Source organism: Marmota monax, unplaced genomic scaffold (assembly GCF_021218885.2).
Source record: "Marmota monax isolate L192 unplaced genomic scaffold, Marmota_monax_Labrador192_F-V1.1 WCK01_AAM20220418_F8-fsc00041, whole genome shotgun sequence".
Classification (NCBI taxonomy): Eukaryota; Metazoa; Chordata; class Mammalia; order Rodentia; family Sciuridae; genus Marmota; species Marmota monax.
In genome coordinates, this window is record NW_026695238.1 from 13,362,822 (window position 1) to 13,382,383 (window position 19,562).

At 41.4% G+C, this 19,562-nt stretch overlaps 1 protein-coding gene across 1 annotated transcript in view; it reads left to right on the plus strand.

Moving 5' to 3' along the window:
* Positions 1 to 17,994, plus strand: part of Cab39 (calcium binding protein 39) — a 77,138-nt gene extending 59,144 nt beyond the window's left edge. Inside the window, exons 5-9 of the mRNA XM_046439669.2 lie at positions 503 to 671; positions 8,104 to 8,163; positions 12,133 to 12,198; positions 14,733 to 14,876; positions 15,409 to 17,994. Of these exons, the coding sequence (XP_046295625.1) occupies positions 503 to 671; positions 8,104 to 8,163; positions 12,133 to 12,198; positions 14,733 to 14,876; positions 15,409 to 15,597 (628 nt within the window). The 3' untranslated portion in view covers positions 15,598 to 17,994. The remainder of the gene's footprint in view (positions 1 to 502; positions 672 to 8,103; positions 8,164 to 12,132; positions 12,199 to 14,732; positions 14,877 to 15,408) is intronic.
* Positions 17,995 to 19,562: the final 1,568 nt, after the last annotated feature.

Sequence of the window (19,562 nt, forward strand, 5' to 3'; positions counted from 1 at the left end):
AACTTCTCAGTGTTTCCATGTAGCCCAGAGACTTTACTGTTTTGAGTGTTAAAACCTCAAAGTATAAATGCTGTATATTTGATAGACCTTATTAGATACTATGAATTTCTGAATTTGGAAAAATGTTTTGTATTGTTTTTGATCCAACCATTGGTGGTGCTTCAAGGTGTTAAAAGCACCACAGGTAAAAAGCTAAGCCCAAATGGAATGACTGGTGTGACCTTAATACTGACTTCCAGCTTGTTAAAACCTTGAACAGTGGACTTCCATTCACACAGTCATTCTTGTGGCTGATGCTTTTTGGCTGAAGGCAAGCCAGTGCAGGTGGGCTCTACAGGAAGCTCCCAAGCCCAGGCTTTCCTCAGAGAAATACCTTTTGTAACCAGTGGTCACTTGATTAGGACACATGTCTGAAACTTCCTGTTCTAAAAATTTGAAGTAGTCATTCTAAAAGTTTTGAGAGAGCAATCATGTTCGGCTTTTTATTTGTTTATTTTTACAGGTATGAATCTCCAGAAATAGCTCTGAATTGTGGAATAATGTTAAGAGAATGCATCAGACACGAGCCACTTGCAAAAATCATTTTGTGGTCGGAACAATTTTACGATTTCTTCAGATATGTTGAAATGTCAACATTTGACATAGCTTCAGATGCATTTGCCACATTCAAGGTAACAAAAACTAGAATTCTAAGTACACTTGCAATTCAGATCAAAAAGTGTGCTTTTTTTCCCCCCTAAATTTTCTCTGCCCTCCTAGTCTACACACTGCTGCCCTCTAGTGGGAAGAGAGAAGATGAATTTTATATGTGTTGGTATGATTTTAAGTATTTGTAATAAAAGTCACAGCTTACAAAAGGTGGAAAAGTTAGATTGTAAAGTCTGTAAAGAAGGCAGAAGTTCTATATGGTCAAAATTGTACTTTCTTGTTAAATTATCCATTAAATATGAAATACAAATATACAGTTGGCCTAACAACCAGGTCTTCTGTGTTGGGACATTCTATAGCAGTTTCTTTGGTTAAGCAACAGATGAAGTCATTGGCTTCTTTTCAGGGGCCATGTTGATTTGGAATGTACATGTCATTAAATACTAGAACCACATTCAGGACAGAGATAGCCACATTGTTGTCATACCTGTGTCCTCACACCAGAGCACATCTATTAAATGCAGGGAGAGGACAGACTCACTTGCACTATTCCAGCTATTGCTTCCTCCCTCCCCTCATCTACTTTATCTCCCTTGTTGTGGATTCGTATGAATTAAATACACACATGATACCACATGCAGATTTTTATTTGAGTTGCAAGGTTCTGTGCTATTTAATTTATATAAATAAAGCAGCAATCTTGTATTTTCCCCAGTGAAAGCTTTATATATTATAATTCCCTTCTATAAAATGTTTGATCTTATATGTAAATGTTTAGAACTATTTCATATACTTACACATAGACGACCATGCTCAGAAACCATGGACTCTATTACAGTAGAAATGTCCTCTTATCTTGTTAAGCTTCAGTTTTATGATTATAAAGAGCCCGTGACATAATGAGCACACACCTTGGGCTTTAGATAAAATTTGTATCTGACAGTGAATGAACACCCTTAGGATAGGACAGAGTCCAGGGGACTGGTCATTAGGGTTTCACTGAATGAGTATAAGGTCATGGTGTAAAAGGTGCTCGGGGTTTATTTCCCAAAACCTTTAAAGAGGATATCAGAAGCTTTAGGTAATACTTCAGATACTTAAATGTCAATGTACAAAGCAAAACAAATTGAGTTTGAGATTATAACATAGAGTGGTCACTATGATGTCTTAGGTGTCACCGCAGTGGTGGGATAGGACTCATGATTAGAATGCATCGACGGAAGGGAATGCCCCATTCAGGAGCAGCAACCCGGCCTGAAGGGAGGTGTGTAGTAGCACCTTGTGTCAAGGAGAGAGTCCCCTGTGTGGAAGGACAGCCAGGATCCCGAGAGTGGCAGCACTCTGGGCGCTTGAGGGTGAGGGAAGCGGATTGAGGAGCAGCAGTGGTGTGGGAGAATGCAGCCAGACCCCTGACCACGTGGAGGACATACTCCTGACACAGATGACCAGATTGGCTCAGAGGTGAGAGAGATGCGCTGGCTACATGCCAAAAATGTGATATCTGACAGTCCTGATGGGCCTTGCTGATGATTTCATTTCAGTTAGAGTTGCTTCTTTGAGTGAATTCTCTCCAAGGAGAAAATGGTGGTGATAGAATCACCATGGGTAATATAGTCCTGTCAGGTCTTGGTGGCCACAAAGGGAAAGACTGTACAGAGCCTGGCAAGTGGCCTTGAAGAAAGGGAACTTCTATAAACAACTTAGGGTTCCAGGGGTTAGCTCTAGAAGAGAGGGTTGAGAAGCTGGCCTGGCTTCTGTATCTCAGGTGCTCCCAGTTATACAAGAAAGAGAGCCCACTTGAGTCCTGATCAGATGCCTCTCCAAGAATAGCGCCACAGGGCCCCTAGCCGAGACAGAGTGTGAAAGACACAGACCTAACACTTAATCTCATGGGGCTAAATGGCAAACAGACCGAAGCTTCCTTACACACCTCCCTGAAAGAAACTGCGGTCAGGACAGAGAGAACAACCAGACCAACAGGGACAGTCTGGCATCTTCACACCACAGGTGCTGACAAGGAGGGCAGAAGAAGGACCCTGTCCCCTTTGCTGATGGCCCTTTGCAGGGCACAGTTTTCTAACAAAAAAAAAGAATGGATCTGTGTTCCATGTTCTCCTTTGAGAATGTACAACAGTTCCCCCACACACACACACACAAAATGTACCCCTACACACATCAATTTTTGAACAAATGCAGCTTGTCCAAAACCCTAGGGTTAGAGCCTATGGAACAGGTGCTAAGTCTTAAAAGGAAATAAAAATATCTCTTCTAAATACGTCCAAGAGTCATAGCTTGAATGAATGGATACTGAAATAGCCAGATGGTGAAATATTTGTTAGTGATTTTTGTTTTGTTTTTGAGGAATTAAGGAGATGGGGAGGAGAATTAGAAGGCCAACAAATATATTTCCAATTTTCCAGAATAAAAGAAGGTAGATTCCCCAGAGAGGCTGGTGGAGCTTGGAGCTTGATGTTTTACCTCTGTAAGGTTCTAGAAAGTATTTCTAAAGAGATGATTTCTGAGCATTTTGGAAAGGAAACCGTGTGCCCACAGCTACCATGGATTCGCTAAGAGTAAGTTCAGCCATACTAATCTCATAGATGCCAGCAGGTCAGGGGGGTTAAGGACGTGGCTGCCTGTTTCAAACCAGCTCTGCTGCTGATTTAACCTGCATCTCTCCATCTATTAAAATGTAGGTGATAATACAAGTATATAAGGGGTTTTGTACCTCTATGCGGTCTTTGCACTGTAAACGTCACTGTTAGATGATTCCTTCATTACAATGAGGATGTGCTAGATTCTGAAACATCTACACATCTCTTCTCATGGAAACAGTAAACAAAGATGAACTAGATGGAGTTTTATCATAGTGATTCACAACTAAACAAAGCCATATCCATACATTGTTGTCAACTGGATGCATTTTGTAGCCAATCTCCACTGGGCTTTATCCCACCTGGCCTAGCTGAACGTTTTTATCATTTATTAATGACCAAAGGGTGACAAGGCATACTTATCTAATGTGTAGGTCCTAGCCAAGAAGGGAAAAAGAGAGATTAACAGTAGATCCTAAAATTCAAGATCCAAAGGGGACAGAACAGAACAAACTAAATGCAGATATGAGATCTCCCACTTGAGTACCTCATTATACAAAGAATGGGATAGGGGAATAAGGTGTAAATAATAATAAATTGTTTAATAAATTAAATAATTACTAAGTATAATAATTACTATGATACAATTAATGATACTCAAAAGAACCTTATGAAGTAGATACTGTTATCATCACCTTCATATGTGATGAAAAGCCTAGACATATTGAATGAAGTCAGACAGTAAGTGGGAAAACCATATTTGAACCCAAGCCAACTGACCTGACTCAAAGCCCACTCTGAGTAAATAAAATTCTGAAGATTCCACTAAAATTAAGCGGTATGTTGAATACAGTCTCCAAAGCTCCATGTGATCACAAGTATGTAACCTAAGGAATCAGTGTTCTCCCTCAGTTATGAGCTCCTCAGGTGGTGACATGTAAATGTGCTCTGTTCCAGGTGCTCCACTTTAGGAGGCACTTAAACAATAGATAACTTCCAGAAGACAGTAGGTTGTGCTCAGAACCCATGATTGAAGGAGAGGTTAAAGGACTGGGCATATTTAACCTGAAGAAAAGAAGACTTGGTCAGACTTTGCCATGAGATACTACTTGTATTCAAAGTGGGAACCTCCGAAAAATGGATTGCAGCCATTCTGCTAGCCTTAGCAGTGTTTGGAAATAACTTGGAGATATATAGTTAAATCAAGAAGAGGTTTTTGACTCTAGCACAGAAAGAACTTATTAATTATAAGAGCCCAGAGATAAACCACATGAGTGAAAGAATTGAGTTCCTTGTCCCTGGACATAGTTGAGCATCGTATGGGAAATGGGGACAAAAGACTTGCTAAGATGCTGTGAAAAGAAGCCCCACCCCCCAGGTAGCAGTATTTTTTCAGGGATATCTGTCACCTGCTGTTTGGTGCCCAAATTCAAACTTTTAAGAAGGTTTCTAATTCAACCCATCCTAAAAATTGGCTGCTCAGTTTCCTGGACCTGGGACATGATCCCTGGCCTTTCTTCAAGTTATACCAGTGCTTTGGATGTACTGAAATTCAGATAGGTCATAAATCCTTCTTTCCCCCGCTCTGCTGGTATGGCATCACATGTAACTTACAAACTTGGTGAGTCGCTGACCACATGCCCTTTTTGCCCTTTTTCTTCTTCTTTCTCTTCCTCCTCCTCTTCTTCTTCCTCCTCCTCTTCTTCCTCTTCCTCCTCTCTCCCTCTCTCCCTTTCTCCACAGTTCTGAGGACTAACCCAGGGTGGCACACACTCTAAGCAAGTACTCTGCCACAGAGCTGCATCCCCAGTCCATTTATTTATTTATTTGAGACATGAATCTACTAAGTTGCCCAGGCTGGGCCTCAAACTTAGGAGCCTCTACCTCAACCTCCCATGTAGCTGAATTACACGTGTTTGCCACTGTGCTCAGCTTCATTTTCTTTTCTGTTGGTTTCTGTTCCTCCCTGACCCATTATTTGAGCTCTCCAGAGCTTTTAATGATAGTCGCTAAGTTAAGGTTTCTTCTTACCTCTCAGTAGATGGAGGTAACTCCCAAAGCCCTGTCTCCTTTCCTAGCCTCTAGTATTAGCCTTTTTCTCTGGTGCTGGCTTTATTGTTGTTGTTGTTTTAAATATTTTTTTAGTTGTAGATGGACACAATACCTTTATGTGTTTATTCATTTTTTTATGTGGTGCTAGGATCGAACCCAGGGCCTCACATATGCTAGGTAAATGCTCTACCACTGAGCCACAAGCCCAGCCCCTGGTGCTGGCTCTTAACAGTTGCTCCTTTTCTTCAAAAATTCTCATCCATTCCAGGCCCTTAGAATGTCCTCCTTGACAAAGGACTTTTATTCTATTATGCACAAGGGCCCAAACTTTAGCAATCTCACAACTTCTTTAATCCTTTCTACCCTGCAGCCATTGAGATCTGCTTCCCACATTGACCACAATATCCTGATTTCCCAGAGAAGAATAAATAGATGGGAGATGTTAGAAGTCCCTCTTTTTAGGTGTGGCTCAGTTGAGAGCCTCCTGCCCCTGCTTGAGTATATCCTTTAGAAGAAATAACTCACTCAAACCTTCAGTAAAATTGTAGTGCCCAACATGGTTACACCTAGAGATCTTTGCCTAGTAGAACATTGGTAGATGCTTTCCCCTACCCATCCCTAAGGCCTTAAACTCAGTTAAGAGCCAGCATCTCTTAAGTCCCCTCTCCCCTCACATTCTGTTGTATCAGATTGTGGCAGAATAGTGAACAATGGCTCTGTGGGCTGTACTTCCTCATATTGGCCTCTGGAGTGATTCAGCCACAAAACCTTAGAAGTGACAGTCTTGTAGACCCTAACACATCCCTTAATTCACCCTCAGTTCACCTATTCATTTGTTCCTTCCCCAAGCCCCTGATTGCCTGCCCTGTGCCAGCTTCAATGCTGGGGCTTGGCAGAAATCCATACACACAAATGCTGCCCTTGTGGCACCTACTCAAGGAGGCCAGCCATAAACAAAGCACAATGACAGGCTGAAGGGTGGTGAGTGCTCCTTAGCAGGCATGGACTTGGTGCTTTCTCTGTTGATATCCTCACATTCCTTCTCTTTGCCTCTGACCCTATGGGCCAGTGCACTGAGATGGTGGAGACTCTCCTACCACTTTCATCTTTGTTTCCATTAGGGGACACTTTGCAGCACTCTGCCAGGTCACAGTCCTCCACATGTAACCATGTTAAGCAGCAGATTTCTGCTGATGATTTCAGGAAAGTGGCTATTCCTCCTGAAGAGTACTAAAAATAAACTCCAGATTTCTTAATTTTGCCTCTGTAATTCTCAGAAAAAAAATTGGGCAACCCTGTTAAGATCAGGAAATAACAGTACTGATGACCTTGCCTAGAAGTTTGAACAACTAAGTCTTTGGGATGGGGTTAAAAGCCTTCTGAAAAGCACACTTTTGAAGATTGTTTAATGTGATGTTTTTCTAAACATGTTTCCTGGTTTTCTTGGTTCATTTATTGATTTACTAAATATTAAGCTCTTCCTAGTATGGAGCACTACATAAGTACTGGTGACTCAAAGGTTAGTAAAAACAGACATGACCCTTTGTCTATGTTTGTGTACAGGAGAGACTGTTTTCAAATAATCCCATAAGCAGATATAAAGTTACAGTTGTGACCAGTGAGGAATGGTTTCTGAAGAAGGGATGCCCAGTTAAGAGCTGAGGCTGGGTGATAGGTAACTAGGCACACGGAAGGCCTGTATGAAGGAAGACCTTTGGGGAAGGATGGTAACAGGAGTAGGTGACAAAAGAGCTTCCTGCAGAATCCCTGAGAGCTGACATCTCTACAAGAAAAGTCAAGCTGTGGCTCTTCCCACATGCTTGACCATAGAACACTGCTTAGAGCATTTCTCAGGACCAAGTACCACATCAGCAAGTTTTAGGAAATGCTAGCCCTGGGCAGCCTTCAGCTGTAAACAGGAAAGAAAACAAGTTAAGGAAAGTTGAATCAGAGAAAGGGGGTTGCTGGCACTGACTTCTCTAGTAGGTGGCACTGAAGGAACTTGACTCCTTGGTTCATCAAACATTGCCTGGGCATTCCTACTATCACATGTTCCCTTCTCTTTCCCACCTGGGGAGACCAAGGCTAGTCATGGCCAGCTCACAGGTCCCTGAGACAAAGGGTCTTATTTTATTGTCTAAAGCCTAGCACCTAGAATTTTTCCTAGCTCAGGATTATTTCTGACTGAATGATCTATGAGTGTTGCCTTTCTAGGGTGAGGCATGAGCTTTTTTTCATAGTAATACCAAATAGAACTACAGGTCAAACTAATTATTAATTCCACATTTTTTGTGATATTCTGCTTAGTTAGAAACTAATGTTTATAATATGATGGGGCTTTTAAAAAACATTCTACCTCTGAAAAAAGACCGCATTAGATTTGAAACTGTGGTTGAATTTAGGAGGAAGATAATAGAACCTTCTGATATGTCTAAAATAAAAGAAATTTCCTCTTTCTCCATTAGGAACGCTAAGCAGCACAGCACTGTTTGACATTCTACAACTGTTAACTTGTATTTCACTTCTTTACTCCCTTTGTTATTTAGTATATTTGTTCATTGCCTTTTATGGGTTTTTTCCTTCTAAGAATTATAGATCTGTCATAGCATAATCATTAAAATTGCAATTTCATATTATTGATGATTTTATTCCCTGTTGAATAGAATCACTGTTTTCAGTACAATTCATGAACAGTAATACATAATAAGTTTTTATCAGATAAAATGGCATGGAATGTTTTAGGATTCTCTTTTCTGAAAGAAATTTAATGGAGAACAATTGTAAAAATATATATATTTTCTTTTTCTAGGATTTACTTACAAGACATAAATTGCTCAGTGCAGAATTTTTGGAACAGCATTATGATAGAGTAAGTATGTGAAATATTATTTTAAAAAAATTGAAACTTCTGTTAACAGCAGTGAAAGATTTAAATTGCATTTTGCCCCAGAACATTGATTTTGCATGCATAGTATATTTAATTGGTGCTATGCTCGTTTCTCTACTGAAACAGTGTAGAGTGTTACTATACTAGGTCAGAATCAGAACCTAATCCTTTTGGTTGACACACTGCCCTTTGCATCTTTTCTTAGTTTAGAAAAGGAAAATAGGCATTTTGCTGCTGAATGAAAGTACAGTTAAGTTAAAAGGAGAATTATTATCTGACTTTTAACTTTTCCTTCCTCTTCCATCAGTTGTTGTATATACATAGAGAGAAAGGGAGGCAGCAGCTGGTAGGATGAGAGCAGCGCTGGCCTAGGGGGCAGGACCCCGCTCTGCTCCTGCTTCATTGCTAACTACTTTGTGGCCATGGCCAAGGCACTTACTGCTTGGGGACTTAGAAGTCCTCCCTTATTTGTAAAATGAGGACATTGGACTAGCCCATCGGTAAGGTCCCTTCCAGCTCTGAGTCAATGTCAGAAGTCCCTGGTAATGGTGACCCCACCCACCCCCAAGAATTGTAAATGATCTGGGTGCTTTGTTGACTTGATTCCCTGTGATCCACACAGCCACCCCAGGACCACAGTGCTGCTTGTTCCCTTTCACTACACCAGTTCTGCTTCCTCTGAGCACTTCCCTCCATACCCCCAGCACTTTCTTACATTATAGTAGTTTAACTCCATGTTGTTTGTCTAAGATCTAATAGTTACTCTTAGAGAAATCAGAATATCAACAATTCACTTAAAATTCATATCTATCCCACAAGATTTGGCTTAGGCTTAATTATTCCACTAGTCTTGTGAATCTTTGAACTCATAGGTATTATTAACACTTTATTGTTCCTTTTGCTGGTCAACTACATAATAAGATTCTATGCTTCCTCAGTCTTTGTCTTCTCATTTTCCCCTACGACTCCCAGTAGCTCAAAACACCATGCTAAGTACATACTAAATCCTTCATAGACAGCCTCACACATGGCTTAAATACTGCCCATGGGTATTTGACATGGGTATGGTTTTTTTGGTATGTGGTTGACTTAAATTGGCAGCACTCTGATTTTCATCAGGGCCTTTTCCAGCAGTTGGAAACATGGGCTTTCGTATCAGACTACCCTAGGTCTGCCTTCAAGTGCCAGACCTGTGAGTGTGCTGATAGAACCTTAGGCAGTTGCCTTCATTTGCCTCAGGATCTTCGGCCCAAAAGACGTCCCTGTCTACTGGGGCGTGTGGGCATTAGACAAGGGTACAGACTGGAAGCACATAGTTTTTGGATGCTAAAGCCCCTGAGATAGTGCTAAAACACAGTAAACATTTAGTAAATGTTAGCAGCTTTATAATTGCCACATGGTCTCAAATTTTATTTTATTTTTGGTAGCAGGGATTGAACCTAGGGGCATTTTACCACGGAGCCGCATCTGCAGCATTTTTTACTCTAGCTGAGTTACTGAGGCTGGCCTCGAATTTATGATCCTCCTGCCTCAGTCTCCAGAGTTGTTGGGATTATAGGTGTGTACTTCCATACCTGGGTCTCAAACATCTTTTAACGTGCCAGAATATCTTAATTTAAATCCTACCAAAGATACAGACTAGCTAATTTCCAGGAAATTTACTATGAGCAGTAAAATCATTTTCTACATGTTATTAGTGAATGGCATCATTTAACATGATTTTATGTATGTGAGGAAACTAACAGAAATGTGTCCAGGGTAGTAAGATCTGAGGGAGAAAAAAGGTAGGAGATTTACGTAAGCTAAATAGGCCAGAGGTGAGGTTGTTACAGAAAAATTCATGCTCTTAAATTCTAAACCCTTTGGCTCTGAGTTTTCTAATAACCAAAGCATCATAATATTTATAAAGTAAACTATGTGCTGGTTGCTCAGAAGAAATGTATCCTTTCCAAGCACTGGAATCTGAAACAGACTTCTTCCACTCAACTTCTTAAAGGGGAGTCAGATCGCAGTGTCACACAGTGGGTAACAGTCATTGCAGGCCACACTGCAGCATATACAGTACTCAGCTAAAGTGCAGTTCCCTGAAAGCAAGTATTTGAGGGGGTCCACAGGTGGGTGGGGGCAAGTGCCTAGATTTGTTACCTGTCCTCTGGCTGTCCTGATCCCAGAGAAAATCGGACCTATCTGGAGGACCTACAAACATACTCCTCAAGTTGTTCCCCATGAAAGTGATTTCTTACAACCAAGCTTATCCATATACATGCAGCAGAAAATCTTAACTTGAATTTTCTGTCAAGAACTTAAGGTGGGGGCTGGGGCATGTGGCTCAAGCGGTAGCGCGCTCGCCTGGCATGCGTGCGGCCCGGGTTCGATCCTCAGCACCACATACAAACAAAGATGTTGTGTCAGCCGAGAACTAAAAAATAAATATTAAAAAAAAAAAAAAAAGAACTTAAGGTGTATGTATTTTTTGTTACTGATTAAAGGTGGACCTAGCTCTTTTAATCATTGCAACAGTTATTTGAAAAGAGCAGTTTTAACTTGCTTGCATATAAATTAGGGGACTGCCTCAAAAGCTAGCCCCAAGCCAGGAGTGCCAGAGAGTTAAATATTTGAGGTTTCATGGGCCCTGTGGCCTCTATCCACTCTCCTTTCTGTGATACCAGAAAAAGTACCATAAATAATTCATTAGTACAAAAATGAATTTATTTGTAATAAGCAAATGAGCATAGTAGCTAAGTTTCAGCAAATTCTGCAATGGGCTGGATTCAGCCTGTGGGCCTTAATTTGCCAACCCCCTCTCTAAACCCCAGATGAATGGCTAATGAGAACTCTTCCTAGGGCAAAGCACAGATGGACCAGTGACAAAGCAAGCATTATGTAGCAGCCACCACACCCAGTGAAAAGTCTCAGGAAAGCTCAAATACCCAACAGAGTCATACTGACTCTTCAAACTGGCAATATTTTAAACCTATCCGGAGTAAAGAAAAAAGAAAAAGAAAAGCAGAATGCATATATAGCCTTAAAGCTACCTGACCTTCTAAAAATACTAAATGTTTCAAGGACAGCCTTGGCCCCTTTGTCCTCTCCATTTTCTACTTCCCTGCTTTAGGGAAGTGACTCACAGCCCTTGCCATTCTAGTAACACTTCTTGTTAGTGCTGCCACTTTGATGATCTTGTGGCCTTTTGTCAGCTCTTAGATTTGTAGCATCCTGTCTTCTCCAGGTCCGCCCTCAAGCTGTGCCCTTATTTTTTTTTTTTTTTTAATTTTTTTTTTAATATTTATTTTTTTTTTTTTTTTAGTTTTTGGCGGACACAACAGCTTTGTTTGTATGTGGTACTGAGGATCGAACCCGGGCTGCACGCATGCCAGAAGAGCGTGCTACCATTTGAGCCACATCCCCAGCCCACATGCCCTTATTTTTTTATCCCCCAGGAATATGTTTCAAAATGAAATCTCTCCCCTCTTTCAGGCTTGAGCCTGACTCTCGCTTCTCTGTTTAGCACAGTACTGGGTTTCTTCTCATTTACCGTCTTAATTATTTTCTGGCCTCGCTTGATACATAAAACATGTAATTTCTCTTTGTTGTGCTTTAGATATATTGAGTTCTCATTTTTTTAAAAAGGGTTTTCTGGACTAATACCAAGAAATGACCACTGACTTAATCATGGGAAAACTGTGGGGCGGAGGGAGCATTGTTTTGTGCTCATGGTATTTGGGGTCGCCCAGAGGACTTGACTGAGCGGTGTCTGGGCCTGGCTGGAGCCTTGCAGGAGCCCTCTTCACACAGGTGATAAGCGGGCTTCAGAGGAAGGTGTGAAACCAGTGGCAGCACAAGAGCTTGGGCAACCACTGGCCTGTGTGGTGTCAAGAGTTTGCCCTCGAGCTTTATGTTTTCTGCCAGTCTTTTTCTTAAATAACCCTAATATGTGTTCTTGTCTCGTAGTTTTTCAGTGAATATGAGAAGCTACTTCATTCAGAAAATTATGTGACCAAGAGACAGTCACTGAAGGTATGACAGACTCATGACTTCGTGTCACTTGTTTCTCTTTTCTGTTTTCGAAGTTTGGATTTGGGGAAAGGGAGACATGTCTGGTGTGGGTTGTAGACTTCATGGGGACATACATTAGTCCACGGTCAGGATTTTTGCAGAAAGTAACAGAACGTGGCAGCGGTCCCTGAGATATACCTGCCTGCGCCCTCGTCAGCTAGAGACACCAAAAGGGAATGGACAAATTTTCAGAGGGCTTTGTCTCCTAGCAATGCAGTATTTAGGTTTTGAACCATATCTTTAAAACTTAGAATCGTGCCAACTAGGTGAAGGATTATAGATTCCCTGTGCCCTGAGCAGCTGCCCACAAGGCTGTGAGGGGAGGGGACAGTGGTGCAAGCTTGCCACAACTTTGATCAACACAGAATATGGGAAATTCTAGTTGAAACTAACTAAAAACTGTTAAATTTAAGATTTAAACTCTAGGTATAAGATATAGCTCAGTGGCAAAGCATCTGCCTTGCATTTGCAAAGTCCTGGGTTTGACCCCCAGTTCCAAAAAAAAAAAAAAAAAACACAAAAAAATAACTCCACCAATAATAAGAAGAAGAAGAAAAATAAGATTTAAACTCTAGAACAAAGGTTGGCAAAACTACAGTCCAGGGGTTGGGGTTGTGGCTTAGCCGTAGAGCGTTCGCCTAGTACATGTGAGGCACTGGGTTCAATCCTCAGCACCACATAAAAATAAACAAATAAAAAGCTACAGTCCATGGGCCAAATCTAGCCATAGCCAACTGCCTGGTTTTGTAAACAAAGTTTTATAGGAACACATGTGTTCATTTGTTTACATATTGTTAAGGCTGTTTCAGGCTACAACAGAGTTTTAAAATACTTGCCCCAGAGACCATATGATATGGCCTGCAAAGGTTAAAATATTAGTGTCTTGCCCTTTACAGAAAAAGTTTGCTGGCCCCTGTTCTAGAAAATTCTTAGGGCAGTTAATAAATGCATAACTACCACCATCATTCTGTCAGTAAATGGTCCTGGTGGGAAGTATAGATAGAATCACAAAGGATTAAGGGGGGAAATTTATAACTATTTACATGTTTTGCCAGGTTCATTTTAAATTAGACTCTACCCGCAGTTCCTCCCCCTCTGAGGTATCTGAATTCATATTCATCAAGACCCTGTTCCTTCTGCCCCTTCCAGCCATAGGGAGATCTCCCTTAAAGACCTTATTTTTCTGTAGAAAGACACTAATACTTTGTGTCCTTTGATAAGAATAGTCTGCCATGCAGATTTCCAATGGAGTCCTTTCCACCTGATGAGCAGCATCCTTCTTTTTTCTTAAGGCCATAACTCTGTAGTCAGGGATCAATAACAGCCCCATCTTGGAAATGTGTCAGTACTAAAATAGTCCAGGCACACCTAGTGCTTTCTGTCAGTTGCCATGGTGGGGGCCTAACCTCCTAGCCATCCTCTCAGCCTGAGGTTGGGGATCTTCAACCTATCCTAGTCCCCACCTCCATGATCATCTGGTAGTCTACTGACTGATAAGAACAACTTCTTCAGGGGGTTGTGGGGAATTTTGGCAGTTGGTGGAGGCACTTCCCCTCTCTGAATGTTAGCTTGGAGAGGTTCCTTCTCTGTGATCCTAGAAGAGCCAACACATTCTGCTCTCTCCCGTGGTTACACAGTTGCACAGCTCAAAGGAGTCAGAGGCCAGACAGGGTGACCTGGGACACCAGCTTCCAGGCCTGGTTCCTCTTCATTGGAGAAGGGGAGATGTATTGGCAAATCAATAACCTTTGAACAAATTTTGGGTTCTTGGACTTCTTGAATAAGAAGAAAGCCTTTAAAATATTTCTACCACCCCAAATTACTAACATGAAAAGGAAGCTTGAGACTGGCATTTGTTTTATGGGTTTTTCTGTTTGGGGTTTTGTAGGTATTTTTGTTGCTGATTTTCATTTTCTGTTTTTGCAGTACTGTAAGGAGACTGGCATTTGTAAGCCTTTATTGATGGATATGAATGAAGCAACTCATTCATTCTCACAGTTTATTTTAGTCATAGGCCAGATTGAAGACATCATGAACACATGCAACAGTTTTGAGACCAGTGGTACTTTTTTGAGGGGTCGGGGGTACCAGGGATTGAACTCAGGGGCACTCTACCACTGAGCCACATCCCCAGCCCTTATTTTGTATTAAGAGACAGGGTCTCACTGAGTTGCTTAGCACCCTGCTTCTGCTGAGGCTAGCTTTGAACTCGCAATTCTCCTGTCTTAGCCTCCCAAGCTGCTGGGATTATAGGCATGCGCCACTGCGCCAGGCCCCAGTGGTACTTTAAAGATGAAGTTTAATTGGTACTATCTTTTTTGCAGCCACGTTGGTATTTATTTATTCCTATATTTTGCCAGCAAATTTATATTTCTTGTGCAAGACTTCACATTTTTTTATTTAGTAATGGTGATTACAGAATGAGTTATTTTTAAAACTTTGGGTTTGGTTTAAAACTCAGTAATTTAAGAATAATTGTTTTAACATCTTCTCAGCTTCTCGGTGAACTACTGTTAGATCGACACAACTTCACAATTATGACAAAATACATCAGTAAACCTGAGAACCTCAAGTTAATGATGAACCTTCTACGAGACAAAAGTCGTAACATCCAGTTTGAGGCCTTTCATGTTTTCAAGGTAGAGTAAATAATATTTTTCTCCAGAATTGTTTATCTCTTTCCATTTACAAATTACTGAAGGTATTGTTAACTTCATTTTGGTAATAATATAATTCAATTTTCATATTTGTGTGGTACAAATTTAAACAGAAAGACCTAAAGTTGTTTTGGGGAACAAGAAAGTATATTTATAAAAGAGTATTATTATCTTTGGCATAGTAGATTATTCATTGCAGAGTAAAAGCATTTCTTAATGCTTTTCATGAAGGTTTTGACTTAAAATCTATCTAACCTCCTAGGCCCAGAAATGATATCTGCTCATTTTATTCTAATACCAGTCTGTATTTAGTACTAACCACTGTGTTTCAGGATAGGCAGAATGAGTTTGGCAATGCTATTTGTGCTATAACATGTAATTATTATTTTTCCCCATGTTATGAAAAATAAGCTCCTCTAAAGCAAAAACTATTCCCCTGGCTTCATTGCTTGCCCCAGGAGCACACCCAGACCCGTGTTCTTTCTCTGACTGACATGGGCTTCTCTCTCTGCAGGTGTTTGTGGCCAATCCTAACAAGACACAGCCCATCCTGGACATCCTTCTCAAGAACCAGACCAAACTTATCGAGTTCCTCAGCAAGTTTCAAAATGACAGGACCGAGGACGAGCAGTTCAACGATGAGAAGACCTATTTAGTTAAACAGATCAGGGATTTGAAGAGACCAGCTCAGCAAGAAGCCTAATTTCCAATAAACATCTAAAATATTAAATCCAAATTCAGCATTTGCTGTTAGCTATTCAGCATCAGGCACTCTTATCGATTCATGAGGAACATTACTGCTAATCTGCTGTTAAGTGAACGGTTTTTCATTTTACCTTTTTGTTTTTCAGTCCAGGTTGGAGAACGTAGCTGCTGCTGCTTGCACACTAGAGCGCACGTGGGCTTTTTCTTGATCTTTGTGTCATTTCAGAATTCAAAGACTGCGTTTGCTTGTAGGAGTTCTGAGCGTGGCTGAGTTTGTGGAGGCAAACGTATGGATGAGAGTGGTGTAGGGGAGAGGCCCTGATAGCACCCAGGCACACCCGTGTGTTTCCATTCCTCTTTGGGAAAGATCTGAGCGCAGTGTGGCGTGTGCACACATGGCATCCTTGCATCAGACTGTACACCTGCCTTCGCTGAAGAAAGAGCGTGCATGCAGAGCTTTGTTGGAAATCAGGGGAACTATATCCAAGATGTGAGCTTTTGGGGCGGATTAAGTTGACGTGCGAATAAATTGATACTGAAACTTAGCAACTTCTTAAAAAGTATGAAGCTTCATAAGGTCATAAGGAAAATGTATATAGGCTTTTCACAGCTTTGTAGAACTTTTTTGACATTTGATTTTCTTGAAACTTGTAAACCTGGATATGTTGAAGGGTATTTGTTAATTTTACTTTTTGAAGATATTTTAAAACAGTAGAGCTAGCAACAACAACACCACCTTGCATTTCATTTCAACACTGCTTACAGGTTTCTTTTGTATATAATTCTTAGAATGCTCATTTCTTTTAAATGGTTTAATTTGTACAGCAGAGGAATGTTATTGTAGTAGTATGTAACTATTACCTAATACTGAGTTTTTTGCAAAAAAAAAAATGAATGCTCATATGTAATTGAAATACTTCAGATCACATGAAAATGCTGATTTAACATTTAAGGATCACAGCATTAAAAGAAAAAAGTAAACCAATCCTTTGTATTCAGTTACCTAATGGGGTGCCATGATTTGCGGAACCACAAACCTGGAACTCAGTCCGCTACACTTTCCTGCATAATATTGGCCTTATTCATTAAAATGAGTCATAAGTTTGCCAGATATATGAATGATACAGATTATGCTAAATAAATGCTGATTCTTTGTGGGGGGCCTCTGTAGAGCACCCTTTCTTTCTTAGAGTAAGTAATCCAGTACAATAGTTGTGAAACTGAATAATTAAAACTTTGGCTTCTCTTAGGAAAAGAAAAGTTCCTAGCCATAGGTGTCCTACGGGGAAATTTATTTTTTTTAATGTCCTGTTCCTTAATGCTGCAAATTATCAGTATTTATAAAGTAACTGATTTTGCACCACTTTTTGTTACTGTGACCACAGCAGAACAATGTCTCCTAGACTCTGTGTAAAGTTATTAGAATGGTATCTGTTCATTTTAGTGATACGAAGATCACAACTAACAACTTATGAATCAGAGTTTGCCAGTTTGAATTCAGCATGGCTGTAGCTGATTAAGAAATTTATTATATGATTATTCTTTGCTAGCCTCTTACTAATTGAATTATTTATCAGCCAGTAAAATGAGCCTTCCAATTGATGTTTCAGCAGATTTTAAGATCTCCTCCAAAGGACACCAATTTGAAAAACCACTCCAGAAAATAGATCAGTTTTATTCTGTTTAATTTAAATGGCAGTCTACGGTAATTGGTTTTCCTGAGGCTGCTTTTACAAGAATCTGTGTGGAATAACTCATGTTCTCTACCAGAAGGAAGTAGGGAAAGCGTTCTGACCTCCTCAAAACAAAACCCCTGCCATGGAGGAGGCAGGCCCAGCCGCAGAAGAGCATTCTGGTTCTTGTGGTCAAGTGGCGCGTGTCAGCAGCCAGTGTGAATGCAGTCACCACACCAAGTGGAAGAAGCGTCTCCTTGCCAAGCTAGTTCTTAGAAGTCCAAACACAGAACAGCTTCCACTTGGGCAGGTCCGTGATTGTCGCTCTAGAGCCTTTCATGTGGAGGACAGGGTGCAGTGTGTCAAAATTTTTGTATGTTACTAATGCATTGGATGCTGGAGGTAGTTCAGACTTTCTGGTTTTTGTTTTTAAACAAAACATTGTAAAAATGTTCAAAGTTGAAAAGTTGCATTGAAGTTTCAATCATTTAATATATTACCAAATTATTATACTGGAAGTGGTTTGTTTTTGTGTTACAAAGGTTTAATTTTACTTAAGCAGTTACTTAATGTGATTTTTAACCCAATAAGAAAAAATGGAGATGTATACAGTTGTTAATGCCATGAAAGCATTTCCTTCCTCCTGAGGAAAAGTGAATTTCTTATCAGAATATCTGGCTGGCCCTGTAATTTAAATTAAAATAAAAATTTTGGAGAAACAACTTTGTCCCTCTTCGTACTATCTTTTGGACAGCTGCACTCGTGTCTTTGTAAACAGCCCCATCAGGACACAGGCACAAATTGTGTCACAAGCTGGAGAGCAAACAGTGAACACTCCTTTCTTTCTCTGTTCAAGATTTTATATACCAAAAGGGCGGTTTCTACTTCCCTGTCACATGCCTGCTATAGCACGCTGCTCGCTGTCGCCATCCTAGTGCCACAGCTGAGTGTCATGATGCCATTTTTCAGACCATAACATTGGGGAAGTGATCCTCTCTGGCTCTAAACCCTTTTCTTTGTAATACTCCCAAGATAGACCAGCCGCTTGGTAGGGTGTTCACAAGTTGCTGGAGGGAGGTGACAACCGGCAAAGAACTGGGAGCAAGGTACTCAGCTGAACTCCGGCATGGACTTCCAGGAAGCCACTAACCTTGGGCACACCCTGCCCTCTACTTTTAACCCTGATATTTAACAGGAAATGAGACCTCCATGCTCTGGCAGAAGGGCAAGGGATGTTCCCTTGTCCAAAGCCCCTCATCTGAATAACAGCTCCTTCCTGCTATCGTTTCTGCCAGGCAGTTTTTATCTACTTATATGTTGTGACTCCACATTGACCACTGCACCAGGGAGTTACAACCTGTGTCTGCTGCTTCTGAAGGTGACCACCCTCACAGCTAGAGTTGCACTGCAGTTCAGATCTCACTTCCTCCCAGTCACGAATTGGAATACCATCCTCCTCTGCAACTAAACCCCAAACCTCCAGCCCCAGGTTGCTCAGGGGCTATAGGATTCTTAACCTGCCATCCTAACACACCAGGACCAAACAAGATCACCAGGGTTGCAGTGCACCACACCAGGTTCATTCTGGAAGGAATCTGGAGCCACTCCCTGGCCATGAGAAATCCCGCAGGAGAATGTGCCAGAGAGATCCTCAAGCACTGCCTGGACCCTGTCTTCTCTGCTCCTGAACTTGCAGCATGTTGCATGTTCTTCCCAACCTTGCTATGTTCCTACCACATCTTCCAGAGCCTGATGTCCACTCAGGCCATCTGGTTCCAGCAGGCCAGGACAAGATAAGATGCTCCTACGTGGTGTTCTTGAGGCCCTTCTGCCTGCCAAAAAATAGACCTTGCCCAAAGACCTTAGGAGCAGTCTTGAGTACGTCCCGTTTGAGCTTCACCTCAAGTGACCATCAGCATCTGCTTACTAACATTTCACTTCCAGTCAACCTGCCTGCCTCCACCAAGCAGCTGAGGAAGTCTTGGGACTGTGAGCCTTGACCCTTCAGGGAGCCCGTCTCCCAGCATTGACCCCGACTGGTGGTTGCACAGGCCGCATCTCTTCAGTGCACGGTGTTTTCGCCTGCATGCACCATGGTGACCTCTGAGGCCTTGCCGGTGTCTGGTTCCTCATGCAGCCGTCCTCACTGGGCCTGAAGGTTGAGCACACGTTGCACCTGAGGGCATGTCCCGTGGGAAGAAAATCCAAGGATGGTGATCAGCAGGTTTCTGTGCAAGAGATGGATGCCTCTGGGATCCATTAAGTAGTCTTTCTGCAATTTGTTAATTTC